At 45.1% G+C, this 18,695-nt stretch overlaps 1 protein-coding gene across 9 annotated transcripts in view; it reads left to right on the plus strand.

Annotated features, from left to right (window-relative positions):
* Positions 1–18,695, plus strand: part of MBNL3 (muscleblind like splicing regulator 3) — a 94,887-nt gene that overhangs the window by 65,015 nt on the left and 11,177 nt on the right. For 7 of the 9 annotated variants that reach the window (XR_004243133.1, XR_004243134.1, XM_032124414.1 and 4 more), the window contains exons 4-7: positions 4,842–5,042; positions 6,474–6,710; positions 14,212–14,362; positions 16,637–16,672. Coding sequence is in view for 6 of the 9 variants with exons in the window: in XM_032124414.1 (XP_031980305.1) it covers positions 4,842–5,042; positions 6,474–6,710; positions 14,212–14,362; positions 16,637–16,672 (625 nt within the window). In the remaining 3 variants the exon portion in view is untranslated. The remainder of the gene's footprint in view (positions 1–4,841; positions 5,043–6,473; positions 6,711–14,211; positions 14,363–16,636; positions 16,673–18,695) is intronic. The other 2 variants (XR_004243135.1, XM_032124419.1) reach the window with 1 other exon arrangement.

Genomic DNA, 18,695 nt, shown 5'->3' on the forward strand with positions numbered 1-18,695 from the left:
CTAGTCAAAGGCATGCTAGGAATGAATAAACATACGTACCCTGGCCCACCCAGGAGGTGGTATCTCCCAAGAGACAATGCTGTGGGGTGTTAACACCTGTCTTTTACACTACAGCAGCCCACAAATGAGAGATCCTTTGAACTTAGAGTGTCTTTGCAGTCTGGTTGGGGAAATGAGCATCTGTATAAGTAGCTGGATGCTGTGGCCTGTTGGATTCCCTCCAGCATGCTCAGCCTTCATGCTGGAGGGTGGCTTTGCAGCCAGCTAGCCCCATGCAGTTACATTGGAGGAGAATACTGGGTTTTGGGTTTTCTGACAGCATCAATAACGTTTTTAATATCAAGGTTTTCAGTCTTGTCAGTATGAGATCTTTATCTTCAGTTTCTATTACCAGACTGTAAGCTGCCATTGTTTTTTGTGCACTTTCCTTATATAGCTCCTTAGTGGTGACCTGTCTCCCCTCCTTCATTCTATCAACACCTCTGTATTTACAGTGGGCCTCTCATTTTCAGGCTTTCCCTTTTTTAGGGTCTGAGGTAACTCAAAATCAACACTTCCTGGCTGAGACAGAGCTTGTGTTTGACAAAACACCAACCACTCCTCTGCCTTCCTCTTCACACCCACTCTGTGTTTCTTCTCTAGCTTTAGCACAATTTCTGCTAGGCAAATCAAATGCAACTTCTAGATTGTTAACAAAATCAGCTGTTCCAGGTTCTGTTACCACCACTGGTGACCAATGTCCCTCCCTGGGACGGTGCCTTCTCTCTGCTCACACCTTCAACCCACCAGCTTCCATGCTTGAGGTCTATGAGGAGCTCAGAGCTGTCAAAGTCCTTGGCAACCCTCCCCCTGAGATGTGTTCTGAAAACAACCATTTCAGCTTTTAAAAATTATTGCTATTATTACAAGCATTTTAATACTCAGTAAACCAGTCTTGTGAGCTGCTACCAGCCTGAACCCTTTGCTGCTGCACTGTAACCTGTTTCCCTCTGCACAGGAGTTACTGGTAGTGTCTCTGTGATGTATAAAAGTTAATTTGCAAGGAAACCTGTCTCTGTATTTCCTGAATTAGCAAGAGCTTTAAGGGGAGGCAGCAGGAGTAAGTGCTGATACTTTCAATCCTTCTGTTTTGCCCTAAAGCACACCAGCAATTAAGTTGAGAGTTTGGTTTTTAAGTGTACAGCCATAATATTGCTCTGGCATGTCCCCTGTTCCTCCCTTCCTCTTCCTCACACAGCTTTATATCAGGAACATGATGCTGTTTGGTCTGGGATATCCCTTGGGTCAGTTGGGGTCAGCTGTCCTCTGTCCCCTCTCAACTCCTTGTGCTGCCCTCCATAGTCAACTCACTGGTTGGATGGGGTGAGAGGCAGAAAAGCCCTTGACCCTGTGTAAGCACTGCTCAGAAACAACAAAAACATCCCTGAATTATCAATGCTGTTTCCAGTACAAATCTAAACCACAGCCCCACACCAGCTACTGTGGAGAAAATCACCTGTATCTCAGCCAAAAGCAGCACAGCTGTCACAAGAGGTGGACAGGAGGCATGTTGAGGAGGGCAGTGCTGTTTGGAGTAAAAATTGCATTTGGGTTCTGGCTGCAAGGAGGAAATTTGCTCAAATTCCCTGAGGACATGGAGGACTTGCACAGACATAGAGGAGAGAACTGGCTGGCAGCACTCCTATTACTGATACTGATGCATGAGCCAGACTGGATTTCCCAATCCAAGACAGGCAGCCAGATCTGGCGGTGAGCACAGCCCATCTTTTCCCCTCATCAGCCACAATAAATACAGAGCTCCCTGGTACCAGCTCACAAAGGCACAGTTTTCAGAGTGCTTCACACACTCCAGACTTAAAACCCCAGCTCTTGTATGTTTAATGTGTTGAGTGTAGTCTGCTTGTTCCCTGGCTTCGCACCCACTTGGTTGGGATCGGCAGCCCCAGCCTGCAGGCAGGGTGTGGAGCACAACTGTCACTTCCAATCAGAGAAGCAGGCACGTGGTGCAGGTGGGCAGAAGAAGCAGTTATGAAACCTTGGGAACACAGCAGCAACTGTCAGGGCACGGAAATGGTTGAACAAACAGCAGCAGCAATAAAAACTCATCCTGCTCTTACAAGCATCACTCTGCAGGTCTCCAGGGTTGCAAGTCGATCACATTACTCAGTTGTTCCTCATGCACATCTTTTCTCCACGCGCTTCAGCTTGGGTTTGGATCCATTAGCCCTTGCTGATTGCTCCCAGTGAGAAGAGGGACTGCTTTTGAGGGAGATGGAGATTGTGTTTCAGGGAGCAGGTCCTGCTTCCACCTTTGTAGTAGCTTTGATGAAGAGGCTGGTGTATCATCTCTTAGTGAATGTTTCAGGTGAATTCACTCAGTGTGTGGTGTTGCAAGCCCCCAGCATTCCCAGTCTGCACAAATCCCTCCTTCAGCAGTGGGAGGAACATCTTCCCTTTGTCTCAGAAACCAGCGAGGTTCTTGGCCTGGCTTCTGGTTGTGTTTGAACCCAAGCAGGAGAAGCCTGCTTTAAAGGATCTCCTGGAATTTTGGAGCAATGTTTTTGCCATACCTGCTCAGTCAGGATTCTTCTGCTATATTAGCTATATTTTATTATGCTAAAAACATACAGGGTAGGTTTGCCCACACATTTGTGCAAGCCATATGTACTTCAACGTTTGGGCTACTACGGGTGCATAAAACAAATGCTGACAAAATGTCAGGCCCTCGCGTAACCTGTGCAGACTGGCCAGACTGGAGAAGCTCCTTAAAATAGCATTTATGGTGCAAAAGGTGACGGAAGTTCAGCAGATACCACTGTAATTACTGGTAGTCACACAGAAGAAAACAGTCTAATGGATGCTGCCTTCTCACTAAAGTGTTCAGGGAGTCACAGCTTTGAAAATCCTTAAGAGATTTTTTTATCAGCAAAAGGTATAAAATGTCTGGGAGCCACAGAGAATTGAAAGAGAGGAGAAAATTATTTAATAAAGGGCTGTGGATTGGGAGATCCCTGGCTTTAGTGGCTAAAGTGTCCTGACAGTTAAAGCAGTGTTTGACTAAGGCTCCCAAGAAGAAAAATTGGAAATCCCTCCCAGAGAGAGAATTATTTGGTTCTGCTACACTTCAGGCATCCAGCACCACTGATGCAGGAAGCTGTGTCTTCTCACTGAGGAGGAGAAAATGGGATATATTCTGTCAACGATTCCCTTTCCTATCGGCTTGGGAGCTGCTTGCTGTCACTGACCATAGGACGGGGAATTGTTGAGCTAAAGCTGGGTTAGGAGAGTTGGCTGGTGTTAGTGGGGGATAACTTCTTCCACATCACAATAAGCAAAGTATGAAAGTACCAGGATGAAGATGCTGTTGAGGAACACACTGCCCATATGTTGTTTCTTTTAGAAGTAGCAAAACGAAAGAAAGGTGGGAATGATGTGTGTGGCCAAAAAACTGCCCCAGGCCATTGTGTAAGCACACTTGTATTTATTGCCAAGTAGAGCCTGTAGCTCCCAAGGATGGTATCATGGACACCTGGCAATGTGAGTAGCTTTAACTGAAACTCAGAGTTCACAGTGGAACAGGTGACAGGAAGGAAAATAAAAATGGTTGCAAGTTTCAGGCTGCTTTCCTTGGGGGCTGCTCAAGCCCCTGCTATAGGAGCAGGTGTGCTGCCATGCATGCTTTCATTTTCAGTGGGGGCAGATGGAGTTTTTCATCAGCTGGAATTGGTTTAATTCCCAAGAATACTTTGGATCTTGTGCTTTAAAACCTCACAGACTCCCTGGCTATAGGGGCTAGTCACAGACTTTAAACTGAGCATCTGCTTAGGAGCCTTGTGCTCACCTGCCTGCCAGCACAGCAGCTCCTTTTCCAGAGAAGCTCTGCTGGAGCAGCTCAGGTTAGGGAAACACCTCTGGTCCCCTGCACAGAAGCTCTGCTGCACTCAGAGGACCTGCCTAACACAATGGTAGGGACCTAAAGTGGTTGAGATCTTTTTGGCATGTTGTTCTGTCCCAAGGAGAACATGGCTCCTTGTAGCACAGGTGGGGTCTTGGACCTTGCACTAGTCCACCTGAGCCATCTCATCTGGTACATGCTATCATTGCTATTCCAAGCCCAAGACTCGCCTGGTCTTGCCAAAGCCATGAGATTTGGCACGTTGTGACGTTAATGAGTTTGGTGTCCTCTTGCTGCCATTCACATGGAGCGCAGGCTTAGATCTTTCTGCAAAATGGCTTTTGCCTGGAGTGTGTTTGCACTCTGAAACCAACCCCAGATGTGCAGGATGCCTGACCACCGAGCATACTGCAGTAGAGATACCTCACATGACTGAATGATGCCTTTGGCCTAACCTGAGGCACACTGGCCGTGCTAACATGGAGCTCAGGGCAGGCTGATAGTGAATGCAGCAGAGCAGCTAATGGAGTTACCTGCTTCCAGGTCCTGAAGCTGCAGTTTACCTTGGAGTCTCTGTACAGCATTGCAGTGTAGGCATAAAGAAGCTGAGACGTTAATTTGGGAATGAGAAGTCTGTTTCATTTGGGCCTGCCCTAATTGCTGGCATGAAATCCTTAATTGTGTCATTAAACTATAAAGATCATCAATATGCTTTGATCTGACAAATCAAGATGCCTTGTATTCAGGATGAGTCACAAATCTGTGAGTCAGGAGAAGGGAATGGATCGCAAATAAATAGCAATAAATGAATAGACTGGAGAGCACAGCATTTTGATGTGGCTAATCAAATTGTCTAAAAGGATTGAAGTGTGATGCAAGGCTTTGATGGGTAATCCAAGACAGAGCTTTTTAACTAATACTTTGTTTTCCCTCTTTCTATACACAGACAACGTTTCCTGTGACTCCATCACTTGCAACAAGCCCCACAATGGCTTTTAGTCCCTACCTGAGTCATGTTTCTCCTGGGATGGGCTTGGTTCCTGCAGAGCTTTTACCAAATACTCCTGTCCTGGTTTCCGGAAATCCTGCTGTTACAGTACCAGGAGGCTCTGCTGGGCAGAAACTGATGCGTACGGATAAACTGGAGGTATTTGGACGTCTGATACAGTAGTGCTGACAGGGATGAACAGTACATGTGGTCCCAACTGTTGCTGTCTGCTAAAATGACCTGATGCAGCACAGTACAGAGTTTAACTCGCAGCTTTCCTAGTGCAGGGCTGCTGCTCTCCGCCAGAGCAGACGCTCTTGCGGGACCTTTTCCCAAATCCTCAGAAATTTGGGAAAACTCACTCTTCTGATATCAGTGGCTATTAGAGCAGGGTTAGGATTGTTTTTTGTATGTGGTCTTCCATGCTTAAAAAAAAAAACGACCCAAAAAAACCCAAGTAGACGGACTGCCCTTACACTTTACTGGGTGGGAGATGTTCTGGAGCTAGCAGACGTTTCCCTTTTGTAGAGCTGGGCTTATTGAGCTTTTACAGAAAGCTTTAAGCATTACACTGACGGGAGTGATGAGTGTGGGGCATTGGAAAGACATCTCTCCCTCCCCAGTTGGCTGGACATGCTGGGACTTAGTGGTGGAGGAGTTGTAAATGTCTTTCAAACTCTGAGCAGAGACTCTGCGGGAGACAAGGGCTGAGGACCTGAAGTCAGAGGCCCCTGCAGGTGTAAATTATAACACAGGAAGATAGTGGAGAAGGGTGTAATTTCAAAACGCATTGTTTTGTGTTATATATTTTATCTTGCCTTGCTGATGTCTCATCTTTCCCCACACTCAGTCTGACTGCACAATGGTGCATGAGCTACAGCACTTGCTATATTATTCAAGATCTTCTCTCAGTTCCTTGGACAAGAAACCTTGCAGACTTTTTGTGGAACCTTTTCCTCTGCCTCTGATGCTTCAGTGGTCATAACTTAAGAGAATCTGCAAAATCCTAGTACACCTAGTAATTTCGACAACACCTTCAAACACATTGCTATGTAATCAGATGTGCAGTCATGTAATGCCAGGGTCGGGGTTTTATTGTGAAGGGAAGGGAGACTATTTATGTGAAAGAGGCACCTCCTATTTAAGAAAAAGTACTTGTTGCAAATAGCCAGCAGCATGTAACATTTAGAATTAAATGTCCTACCCAAGAGTGTGATCCACAACAAATACATAATCCAGGTGAGACACAAATAGCAGAGTTATTAACATTTAAGTCAGGGGAAGAATCCTGACTTGCAAAAGCTTTGTCAAAATGACACTGATTTTCTGGAGTCACTTTCCATTCTGCACAAATTCTGTACTTCGCTTGCATTTGATAATTGGACTTATTAGCGTTGTGGGTTTTTTCATCCCCTGAAGCAGTTGTGAGTAGCGCCAGTTGCCCCTCTGTCTGTTGATATATGTGTTGCCCCAGATGAGCGTGGATTTAGAATATACGCATGGTTTAATGTGGCCAACCGAACTATGTATTGAAAATACTGAATGAAAAGTAACTTGATGTTCTGTTCAACAACGTGACTTTCTTTTAAGGTTTGTCGAGAGTTTCAGCGTGGAAATTGCACACGTGGTGAGAATGATTGCCGCTATGCTCACCCTATAGATATTGCAATGATAGACACAAATGAAAATACTGTTACAGTTTGCATGGATTACATCAAAGGTCGATGCTCTAGGGAGAAATGCAAGTACTTTCATCCCCCTGCACACCTGCAAGCCAAAATCAAGGCAGCTCAACACCAGGTGAACCAGACAGCTGCAGCTGCAATGGTAAGTAGAGCTCTTCTCAAGCTACATTTCCATTGCTAAGAGATTTCACGTGTCATTTGTGGAAAAGTAGAGAGCTTTGTAAATGGCTGACTAGAGAGCTGAGAGCATGTGCAAGATGCATCCCATCTCTTCATCCTGTCTCCATTCTCACCACAGCATGAAGCCCTCAGTGCCACAGTACATCTCACCAGATAGGGACATGGTGCCCAACCCTGTGATTTGCTGACATGACATTGTGATGTGACATGAATGCAAGTGCAGCAGCGCCCAACGCCTTCCCTGGCTGACTCATAGGGTTCAGTTCAGCTTCCTCAATACATAGTACATCCTTTTCAGGGAGATCCTGGCCTGTTCTCTGCAAAAAGCGGGTGATACCAGTTGCTTGAGCTTAGCAAACTTGTGTCCGATACCTTTGCCAAGACTTAGTGAAATTACAAGACACAATCCAAGGGTGACTTCCTGACCTGTTTAATGCTTTGGACCTGGAAGACATGGTCCCACCTGCATTTTAAGTTGAATTCTGACTACTTATATCTACAGTTCTGAACATGAGTCAAGGAAGACTTACCAGGTGACTCCTAGCTTATATAAATGTTTGCCATTCTGTTGAGTTGGGTTCAATGGCACCTATTACTCCAGAGATGAGAGAGCTGGGGAGGGAAGAAGAGGCCCAGGGGAGCTTACCCATGTACATAAGTTCCTGATGTGGGAGGTAAAGAAGGTGGAGGTAAACTCTTCCCAATGGTGCCTAATGAAAAGACAAGAAGCAATGGACACAAATTGAAATTCAGGACATACCATTTAAACATAAATAAAAATTTATTTACCAAAGAAAGAACAAAGACTACAACAGGATTCTCCATCCTAGGAGATACTGAGAACCTGTCTGAATGGAGTCCCAAGCAAGCTGCTGTAGTTGACCCTGCTTTGAGCAGGGTGTTGATCTAGCTGATCTCTAGAAGTCCCTTCCATCGCTTCTATGATTTCTTAATTTTTTTAAAAATTAATATTAAAAAAGCTCTTACCTCCTCTTTGATTTATTATTAAGGCTACTAAAATTTTTCTAAATACCTTTTTCTTTTTTTTAAGATAGTAAAGGAGGTTGCTTTTAATTCATTATGAAATTTAATGCAGAGCCAGGGCAATTCTAGAAATTAAGCAAGTGCTCTCCTTGTAGTATCAATATTACCTGGAATGTAATTTGAACAATTAATTTATACTGCAGTATTTATTTGTCCTGCAGAGTTTATTTATTAGTTTTCTTACTGTTTTTATTGTTGTTGAAATAAGAGTGCAGGTCTGTTGAAAAATAACCTTCTGAAATAAAACTCTTGTGTTTTTCACAATTGAATCTTTATTTTTTCACTAATTATATAGGACACTGCTACTTAACCAAAGCCAAGGCATGTTTTATTCATCCTGCTGGCTTCTCTTAAAAATGTAATTAACCCTATTTGTATGCTGCTAACTAGAACCTTTAAAATATTTATTGATGGCTTGTTGCATCACCCCTGCTACCAAAACAGCCTACATTATTCATTGAGTTTTCAAGGTTTGATGCATTTACTCTACCTGTTGAGGTGTAAGACTTTATTAAAGGAAAGAAAGGTGCTCCATTTTCTTGGAGTGACAAACAGATGCCAGGCTATGGGTCTACGTTCTAAAACAGATTTGGAATGACTTCAAATCTAAATTCAGCATTTCTGAGGGACCCAATCCTGCAGTTACTTGATGTACACAAGTAGTAGCTTTACTCACTCCTGCTTGACTGAAGTTAGTGCAGCACTGGATGAACTGGGTAAGGCTCAGTCCCAGGACAGCACTTAAGCATGTGCTTGATGCTCCCTCCTTTTCCAGTGGTCTTTCTTATCTCCGTGAGTGCTCTGCTGGCCTCTGCATGATGTGTAGCTGCAGCATGAGGGCTGGAGCCCAGTGCCAGTCCCTGTGCAGGTGCTAATACCTGAGTGCTGCTGCCCAGATGTGCCAGCCGATGTGATGAAGCTCCAAAGCACATGTCCTGTGATGACATTTCTTTACTTTTAAAACTTATTGAGGCAAAATAACTGACTTGCCACTAGGCCAGGTAATTACCCAGCCACCCCGTGTTGTGCGTGCCTCGTCTTTTTAATATCTTGTATAATGCATTCACTTTTTAATTTTTTTTCTCTTCGCCTCCCCAAATTGCTGCTTTCTCTTGACACACCTCTGCTTGCTGTTTTTGTTACTGTGCTTGATCCCCCTCCCCGGCCCATTGCCATCAATGTGCTCGCTGCCTGCTAATTAAGACTCAGCCAGCTGTCAGATCACTGAAGCGACCGCTCGAGGCAACCTTTGACCTGGTACTTGGACCTTTCACCTTCTCGCTTTGCATGTAACCATCTTAGTCTGCATGAAAGCCTTCTGCTCTTGCTCTGTGGTGTTAGTGCCTGGGGAGACTGCCCATCCCAGCCAGAAATGTTCAGTGTGCATTCAGACATGCCAATCCTGTGCCCCACACACCATCCATTAATATTTGCCTCCTGAAGCCTGGATGTGTTTTGGAGACAGTGAATAATCTTGCGGGGAGGCAGCTCTGGATTTTGAATTGTTTTTCCAAACACTTTGGAGTCACAAGATGCAATGTTTCAGGGAGAATTAGAGAATTTAGCTCATTAGGTCTGCAGGGTGCTGTAAATGCCAGAGGATTGGGTGGTTGCGGGACAGATCCAGTAACTTTTCTTTGTATTCCCAACATCACAGTCTTGTCTGGCAGTGCCATGCTGGTAACTGCCCTGCACAAGGATATTCTGTGTAATGGGCCTAACTGAGATTTAGAGGGAAGAGGGCTAAGTAGCATTCTTAGGGATCTGTGCTGGGAACTGAAGCAGGTGCAATGTGGGACTTGGCTCATGTGTTGGGTAAGCTGGGGAGATGGCTGTCCCTTCAGCTAGCTCTGTCTGTGGTTCATCCCCTCATTCCCCAGTGGGACAGTGTCAACAAAGGGACCTCCCTCTGGGTGCCTTTTGCTTCAGTCTTAAGCATGGGATCTGCTCCCCGAGCTTCTGCCTGCAAGCTGTCGTTATATAAGCTGTCTTTGATTGTTTTATGAATCTCAAATAATATGTTTTACTTGGCTTTATGATGCTCATAGTGAGGCAAAAGCCATCCTCACAGTACTGTCAGTCCTGGCTCCATAGAAGACAACTCCTTCCCGTTTTCCCAAATAATAAGGGATACAATACATTCTAAAAAAAAAGCTCCTGTTGCCCAGCTATAGCAGGGAGAGGGAAGAGTGGACATAGAGGAGCTGTGAAACCATCAAGCTGATATTGCTTCTCATTCCCAGAGCTAGAAAGGAGAAGCTGACCTGCTCCCCTTCCTCTCCAAAGACTTGTTTTTGGGTTTAAGTGGTCAAGAGGTTTCCTTATCAGAGTTTGAGGCAGCAGCAGTGGGAAGCCTTGCTAGGGCCCAGCTTCTGCCAGCAGTGGTGGAATGACGCTGTGAATGATGTCACAGCCTCTCACTTCTGCTCAGCTGGCAAAGACACAGCCGCAAAGCCAGCACAGGCGGACCTGCACAATGTCTCGCTGCCCTCTACAAGAGCCACCACTCTGAGGAGACACGGTCTGGCAGAGAATCGGAGAGCCCATAAGTACTCCCCCACTGAACAAACCCTACAAGAGAAGTTACTTGTCCGAGTCTTCCTGCTCTGACACATCTAAAGGTTTGCAGCCAGTTGTTGGAATATGTCACCTCTACTGAACCATTCATGAGTGATAAGAGCATGTATGATTTTCAGAGGACACTGCTCACATTGCTTCTGCTGCTTGCCAGGGAATGGGTGCCCTCTCTCAGATCATTCTGTATTTGTCATGCCTGGCAGCAGACCCAGCCCCTCTTTGCTGAGTGCAGAAGAGTGAAAGTGTGATCTGGTCCTGGGAGATAGAGATCTAAGGGGAACTTTGAGGTGCAATTAAATTGTTTGTTGCAAAGAATTAATCCAGTTCTTGTCTTGTGAAAAATAACGAGAGGTTTGTTAACACGCACGTGGGAAATTCTGACTTTGGCATGCAGTGTGTTTTTATCTGTCAGTCTTGCTGAAGAATTGCTTTCCATGCCATGGAGAGAAGTGGCACAAGCCTCTTTGTTCAGATGCTCATTCAAGCAGGACTGTGGCTTTCCCAGCCCAAAAATGAGAGTCTGCCTGGCATTTTAGTAGGGGAAATTGTTCATTTGGATCAGTGCAGGACTATCACATGGATACTGAACTGAATTAACCATTTCACTGGTGAAGATGTCCAGATGCTGGTGCAAGGGTTGCATACCCATGTGTGCACACAGACGCACAGGGAAAAAAATAAAGTCAGAAAAAGTTACTGTCCAAAGCTGCTGCTGTATTTGTGGTGGTCAGAGCTTGTCCAGAGGGAAAGCACAAGCAGCTGCATGAGGTAAATTCATCAAGTAAGTTCTTTGCTACAAGGGTTTAGTCTAATTCCTTTGCTGCAGTGGGGAGACACTGGCTACAGAATTTGGTGGTGAGGAGTCTCCATTGCTTGTTGTATATTCTGCTTGTGGGATTCCTTCAGAACCAGGACATAGTGGGAGAAAAAAATAATGTATCCCCTAGAGCTGCTACAATTCCTGCAGGTCTTGAGTGATACAAAAATTGTAGCCCATGTCAAATGAGACACATTTGTGTGATCCTGTGACCCTGCCAGATCCGGGTGCAGAACCTGTATTAGCCCAGCTTCATCATGTGCAATTTTAGATGCGTCTTTAAGGCATTATAGATGCCTTTCAGTGAGTGTGCTCCTGGCCTGAGGCTCTTACCTCTGCACAAGGGCTGGAGAAGGGCTGAAGCCAGATCCTTCTGTCTCCCTGGGCCCTCCTGCACCTTAGTATCTAAAATAAGATCGGTTGGCAACAGCAGGAGCACATCTTCATGGATCCTGTGTGAACACTCCTCCAGCTGCTGGGGTGGAGGGGTGACCCACAGGGCTGTGTCAAACCAGAAGCAGATCAAGATGGGTTCCTGGCTCCTGTGCCCACAGAGCCCACATGGGAGAGCTGGACTTCAGATGGCACAGCAGCCGCTGCAGAGTGCTTGTTTCTTTAGAACACTCTGGAAATACTGCATTTATTTGTGTTTCTCCAGCTGGGTGCTGTTGAGGGAGCAACAGTGAGGCTGCTATAGCCCCTTTCTTTCCCTTGCTCCCAAGGGGCTATAGCAGGTTAGTAGGGAGGGTGATGCTGGAGAGGTAATGGGATAGTCTGATGTGTCTTGACATCCCTGTGGCCTGCTGGTGTCTGTATGCTCCCTCTGACTGCAGTGCTGGTCTTGGGAATTGTCCTAGGAAGTGCCGGGACATCACAGCAAGGTCTCAAAAGCCTTCAGCTGTTCTGCTTTTGGCACTACCATTTTGGAGTTTGGGGTGGCAACAGCCTTTGGCCAAGAAGCAGGGAGTCAAAAGTCCATTATGTGCCTGGCACAGTTGCTTTGCTGTAATTAGTAAATTCTTCTTCTGAGGCAGATTTTGGAAGTGTCTGAAAAGGATTATTTAGCAATTGGATACCATAAGGGGCATTAATTTAAGTAGCAAGTTCTTCAGTCACTGTAAAGCTGTAAAACCTCTGTGATGTACATGAAACTACTCCAGACTCTGTAAGCTGCAGATCTGCCCCATGCCTGGAGGAACATTCATATAGCCATCATTAAACAGATGAGTTGTAGATACAGGCAGATTTAATACAGATACCAATGAAAGCTTACTTAGAAATGAAAACTGGTACATCATCCTAAAATGTGGATCTTAAGTAAAAGATTTTGGTGTTTGTGTCTGAGAATATTGTCCCATCTGACTGCTGTCTTTTGGTAGGAGCCAGAAGAAATCTGGGAAGATTATATCCTAATGCTGAGAATGGATGCCTGCTAGCATAGGCAAAGGATGTGTGCATGTCTGTGGGCAGTTTTGCAAATGCAATTTCTTCTAATTTTCTTTTTTAATATTAAAACCACCCAAAAGCCACCATGTGAGTAGAGATAGGATGGAGTAATGTTTTGCCTGGAAGTATGTTGCTTAACATTTCTCAGATGAGCAGTCTCCTATAGCAAATAAAATTTAAAGTGAAAACCTGTTTCTAGATAGCGACAAACTGTTGCAAGCTTTCACTTATGCTCTTGTTGTGTGTTGATCTTCATAAGGCTTTAAAATATCTTTACTTGTATCCTTTCTTCTGAGTACTGTGTTTGTAGCTTTAACCCTTCATTAGCCAAACCTTCTCCGTTACCTACTATTCATTTGTGACCTATTAAAATAGAAGTAGGAGTGATAACCCTGTTTTTCAGCCATTGCTTTGCTACATGATACAGACTAACAACTAGTCAGAAATTACCTGCTTCTGCATGACTTCCACGTGCTTAAATCTCATTGATGTCAATGGGAGTGTTACATGGAAGAGGACTGTGGGGAATAATTAAAAAGGACCCTTTTCTATCACAATGTGAAGAAAAAAATGTGGTTTCTTACTTGGGTACAATGAAAACCTGTAAATCATTAGAAACATTCCTGTCTCTAAAGAACCTGACATACTGCTTTGCTGTTGAGACATGCTTGGGTGAATGATGAGGAACTCACTGAGAAAAGTTCCCGAGTTGGGTTAATGCTTTTTACCAAGTCTGATCATGAAATAGGTTTGACGGCCTGGAAGAAGCCCGTGGTGTGATAGAATGAAAAGAAGGCATTTGTCAATGGCTTTTTCCACTGTTAATAACAAGTGAGCAGTATTTGACTGATGGAGGCCACCTTCTGTAAAGTGGGAGCTGGTCCAAATCTGCTGGTGGGCTGTGCCTCTGGTGTGAGCAGTGGAGAATCAGGCCTGGTCTTGACCATGTTGCTCAGCCTCTCTACTAACAAATGGAAATGCTTTTTACTGTGAATGTAATGTTATGTGTGTAATTGACAACAGCTACAGCTTTACCATCTGGACACATGGGTTGGCTGCACAGTGTGCATGCTTCCACACATGCACACATACATGTAGGCAGGTGTTGAACCAGAGGCAAGCATCCCTTTTTTTTCCATGGCATTTGTTGCTTATGCTAATCTTCATGGGTTTTAAATAGTCATCTACTATATTTTTCCTGTTTGTTTGGGGGTTTTTAATGCTTGTTGCCTGCAACTGCTCTTTGTAGCATCCTGTCCAGGTGATCACCTCTCCCTTTCCTTTTCCCTGTGCTTTTTTCTCCCTCTGTACCCAAGTCAGTCCTACTGATAAGCTCCTTAGCATCCCTCCTCCTTCTGGACTCTGTCCTTCCTCCTGGTGCATTTATTAACTGCTTACCTAGTGAAGCTATTGTTTCTACTCGTACTGTGACTTAGCTGCTCTTCTCTTTCCTGTCTTGCTAAGTTGATACAGTTGCAGGTGATTTGCAGCCAAGACCCCCTATTATTTATTGCATGCTTGACCTACATGTGGGCCCCTTCATTTACTTCACGTGTCTTTAATGACTCCTTATCCACAGGCCCTGCCGCCTGGTGCACTTCAACCTTTACCAAAGAGGCCAGCACTTGAAAAAAACAATGGTGCCACCACAGTCTTTAACCCAAGCGTTTTCCACTACCAACAGGCTCTAGCCAACATGCAGTTGCAACAGCCTACATTCATCCCTACAGGTAAGTGTCTCCTCGCTTTCCCCACCATCATGGTTTATTTTGTGACCTTGGTGTTCAGCTAATGAGCAGTTTTGTAAGAGTCCTTAGCAAAAGAGTATTGGTGTGTAGGTTCATGTTAAAAATGGATGAAAAATTAACATTTGTTGTTTGACTTTTTTCCCTTCACCTACTACAGTTTAGAGCTTTTCACATGTAAAGATCCTTCTTAGCCCTTTTTGTGTGGTTTGGGGTTTTTTTAAAGCAGTCAAACTAAGAAAAATGTCTGCATGTTTCTTGAATTCACATTTTCTGTTTTTCTCCTTATGGTTCAACTGGTTAATCCCAAATTAATTCTTTGACTCTTGCGTAGCCGTCTTATGGACTCATGTTAAAGTGTCTTATGGACCTCTATGCATGCTCTCTTGAGCCTGTAGGCACCTTCCTGAGCTTGTATCTTACTGACCTACATATTGCAGCAGCTGTGATGTTTATAGAGGGAAAGGTTAGTCTCTAGTAAATACAGATTATATAATCCTCTTTAAAGGCATATATTTCCCTCTTTCTTGTCTTTTGACCAGTACAATACCCTAAGATTTTTAAAAGCAATTTAACTCCCAGCTTTTATTGTACCTTTAAGGTCTCAGAGTTAAATTGAAAGATGCAGTTCAGTAATTCTTATAGGACTGGAAATATTAATGTGGCAGATGTGACTGACTTCTGACTGGCAAATTAACTGCAGTCAAATGAAAACCAAAACCTGCTTAGAGTGGAAAGTATTATAAGTGGCTGAATTAGGACTATTCCAGGGTTGATACCTCGTGTTTTAGTATCATTATTATCGTTCAGAGCATCATAAGAAAATTAATGCCCAGTGTTTTTAATGTTTAATGCTGTATTTACTTGTCAGATGATGTTTCCAAAAATACACCAAGTGTTTCTCTGGGCTGACCCCTGGAGGTGAACACACAGTGAACCTGCACTGTGGCCCTGTTGTTCTTTGGGGTCGGGGGAAAAGCTTTAGAGACAATCCTGTCCTGAGAGCAAACTTTCTCAGGTGGAGTGTGGGTCCAGGGAACGGGGACCTAAACCCTGTGCTTATGTGGCCTTTCTGTTATGACAGCCCTTGGAAGCACTTAGAACTCAGCAGCTGCCAAGATGTTCTTCCAGGGAAGTGGATTCTCATGTGGAGAGGTGGAGTCGTAGCCTTTTACCTTGTGCTCTGCAAAGTGTTGGAGGGGCTGGGCTGAGCTGACCTTACAATAGTTCTGTCAGATGCCAAGTGAAATACTTCTTCAGGAAGCACAAAACAGAAAACAGGAAGCCCTTTGGGGAATGCCAGGTCCCCCAGCTGGCTACACACTTCTCTTCCTCAAGGTCGCAGTTGCCAAAGTTGACATAAGGACATGCATTTCTGATGGAATACCATAAATCAGCTGTACCCAGCTGTACTTGCTGTGCTGTGGTGCTGGTCTTATGGCAGTGAAATTACTGCAGGGCTGATGCATAACAGGGCTGCTTACTGTCATCTGCTCTTTTCTGAAGACATTAATGCTGGGCAGAGCAGCAAATTTCCAGTCAGAGGATGGATCTGTGATGAATTTATGTTACACATCAGACTCCAGATCTGGGCTCGGCCTTGGCAGCGCTCAGGAAAGCAAAGCAGAGAGGTGGCACATTGCAGCCCTCACCGTGGGGAGGGGAAGGGAGCTGTTGCTTTTCTTAGTATCTCCTGTTCAGTTGTTGAGAGATCAACATCATGGGTTGCCATGGCAGGGGGAGTCAGGCTGTCTCTTGAAAACAGCATCACCACTGCAATTTTTTCAAGTCCAGAAAAATAAATGCCTCTTTCAGCTTAAACTAGAGACTTTGAATCCCAGTCCCTGCTTGTGGGAGTAAATTGCTTTTGGAAAGTCAGTTTTAACATGAGTGTGACGTTCTTCTAAGGGCAGTGTTTTTTCTGCTGACATGATCAGAAAGAAATCAGCATACCCAATACCCAAGAAATCCCAAACAACCCAGATTTCTGGGATTAATCGTGTCATATAATACCAAGGTGGGAGGAGTTTATTCTCTACTACTCAAGAATTAAAGAATTAATTTGGTTTGCTATGATCTCTTAAAACTGAGTTTAAACTATTTGTCTACCAATATGCAGAATTTGTTTGCATGTGCTTAAATATTGAATGCTGCAAGGAGAATACCTGCTTTTTAGTTAGAATGATATCTAACACTGAAGCTTCACTAATGAAATATCCCTTTTGTTCATCTTTCCACGCTTCCATGCATGGTGTGCAGGGTCAGTTCTGTGCATGACACCCACTGCAAGCGTTGGTAGGTTTTTCTACACAAACTTCTCAATTTTTCCTAATCTGAAAGAGATTGCAAGTTAGTATGCATCAGTGAGAACCTGGGTGGTTGAGTGGTGTGATTGTCTATCTGCTGTCTTCTTTGAGGCTTAAATGGTTGTATCCCTTTTAATTTCTGTGCAGTGCAGTGTTTCATGTGACTTATAATAAGAGAATCCAAGGTGATGTGTTTCCACCCCTATTTAGTTCTGCTTCAGAGACAAGAATCTGTCACTTAAATGTCTTTACAACCTATTTAAGTCATTGTCATCTAACACAAGGAAATAGCAATGGGAGGATCCTGTTGGCTTATTTTGTTTTATTTTGTATCAAGCAACAGGCAGACTTAAGTTTGGATTTTTAGTTGTTCTTCTGAGGATATTTTAGGAGATTGGTTTAACAAAGGTGCTAAGGAGGAACACATCTGGGGTCAGCCCCCCTGCCAGAGCAGGGTGCTGCTTGTACAGTGAGAGAAGCAGGATTTGGACCATGGACTGGCTGGAGAGTCATCTCTGTAGGGCAGTGTTAGGTGTGCAGGTACAGGAGATCATAGGGAGTTACCACTGCAGATATACGTGGGATGCAGGGAGGCAGTGGGTCTGAGTATGTGCTCATTAGTGCTGCAGGGATCCACTCTGTTCAGGCTCAGCATCTGGGTCTTACTGAAACCTCTGCAGGCCTTTGAGGACCTTCCCCTCTGTCTACAGCTGCTGAGCACAGCAGGGTGGGTGAAAGCTGAACTTTCATCCTCTAGCCAAGGTTATGCAAGACTACCAGCATCCAGGTGTGTGCCTGCATTAGTCAGAGGGAGAGAAGCAGGAGCCCTGGGGAGGGTGCAAGGCTTTCCAAGAGCAGGTCTGGAAGCTCTGGCATGAATGGCTAAGCACTCTGCTCTTGAACCTGCCTATCTCTATAGAGCAGGGAGGACACATCGCTTGCATAATAAGGAGCCGAGTCCCTCAAATACAGCTCTGCCTGTAGGAAAACCCAACCCACACGTTCCAACATCTCATGGCCAGAGTGTGCACAGCCACAGCCACACGCTCCTTCCATGCTGGGGCTGGCCGTGGCTGCTGGGGTGGAGGGGAAGGCAAGTATGCTTCCCCACCACATGTTTGTGGGGATGGCTGGGCCTTCCTGTGGTCTTCTCGGCCCCGCAAAACCCTCTCGGGTTTGGGGAATGCCCATGTGTGCACCAGAGCATCCCTTCCAGCACCGTGCTCTGTGGGACGCACAGCTTCAGGAGGCTGCCAAAGCTCCCTGCTGCCGTGTTGTTCTTTTGGATGCTCTTCCTGCAAATTGTAGCTGTTCAGATGCATTTGTGTATTTTTCCCTCTCTGTCCCATCCCCTCTTCATCTCCCCCACCCCGCAAGAGGGGAGTTTTGCCAAATCACATAGAATTAGGGTGGAAAGGAAGCATGCTGAATTTGTACAGAGAGAGCTCAGTCTGCCAGCCGCTCGTTTGCCATGCCTCCAGCTCTGTCCCATGCCGAAACATTGTCCCTGCTAGAGAGAGGCAAGAAGACCTGGTGACAGGGCTGCGGCAGCTGCTGCGAAGTGCATCATGTACCTCTGGTTGCTGGCGGGGACGGGGTGGGGAGGGAAGGGGACAAGCTTTCCCAGGCGGGCGGGAGGGTGCGCTTGCCAAAATGTCCCCACCCAAAGGAACGTGCACTGGCTGTGTCTAACTCCCCACGGGTGCGAGCTGACATGGGCTTTTGCTAGCACACCCATCCTCTCCCCCCTTTGGAAATTTGGCCCTCGGAGTCTAATACATCATTGTTCTGCTTATAAATGTACTAAGTGTTGAGAATGTTTTGGTTTTTTCCTTAATTATAATTGTAATTGGCTTTTCCCCTTCTCTCTTGTTTATTTTTTTTCCCAACGCTGTCTTGCTTTGCACTGTGATTGCATGCTGCGCCCCGATGTGTCCTTCATGACGATGTCACATGGCTTGTTGCTGTGATTCCTGCCACGCCCCCAAATCCACCACATGTTGCCATGGTTA

Source organism: Corvus moneduloides, chromosome 14 (genome assembly GCF_009650955.1).
Source record: "Corvus moneduloides isolate bCorMon1 chromosome 14, bCorMon1.pri, whole genome shotgun sequence".
NCBI lineage: Eukaryota > Metazoa > Chordata > Aves > Passeriformes > Corvidae > Corvus > Corvus moneduloides.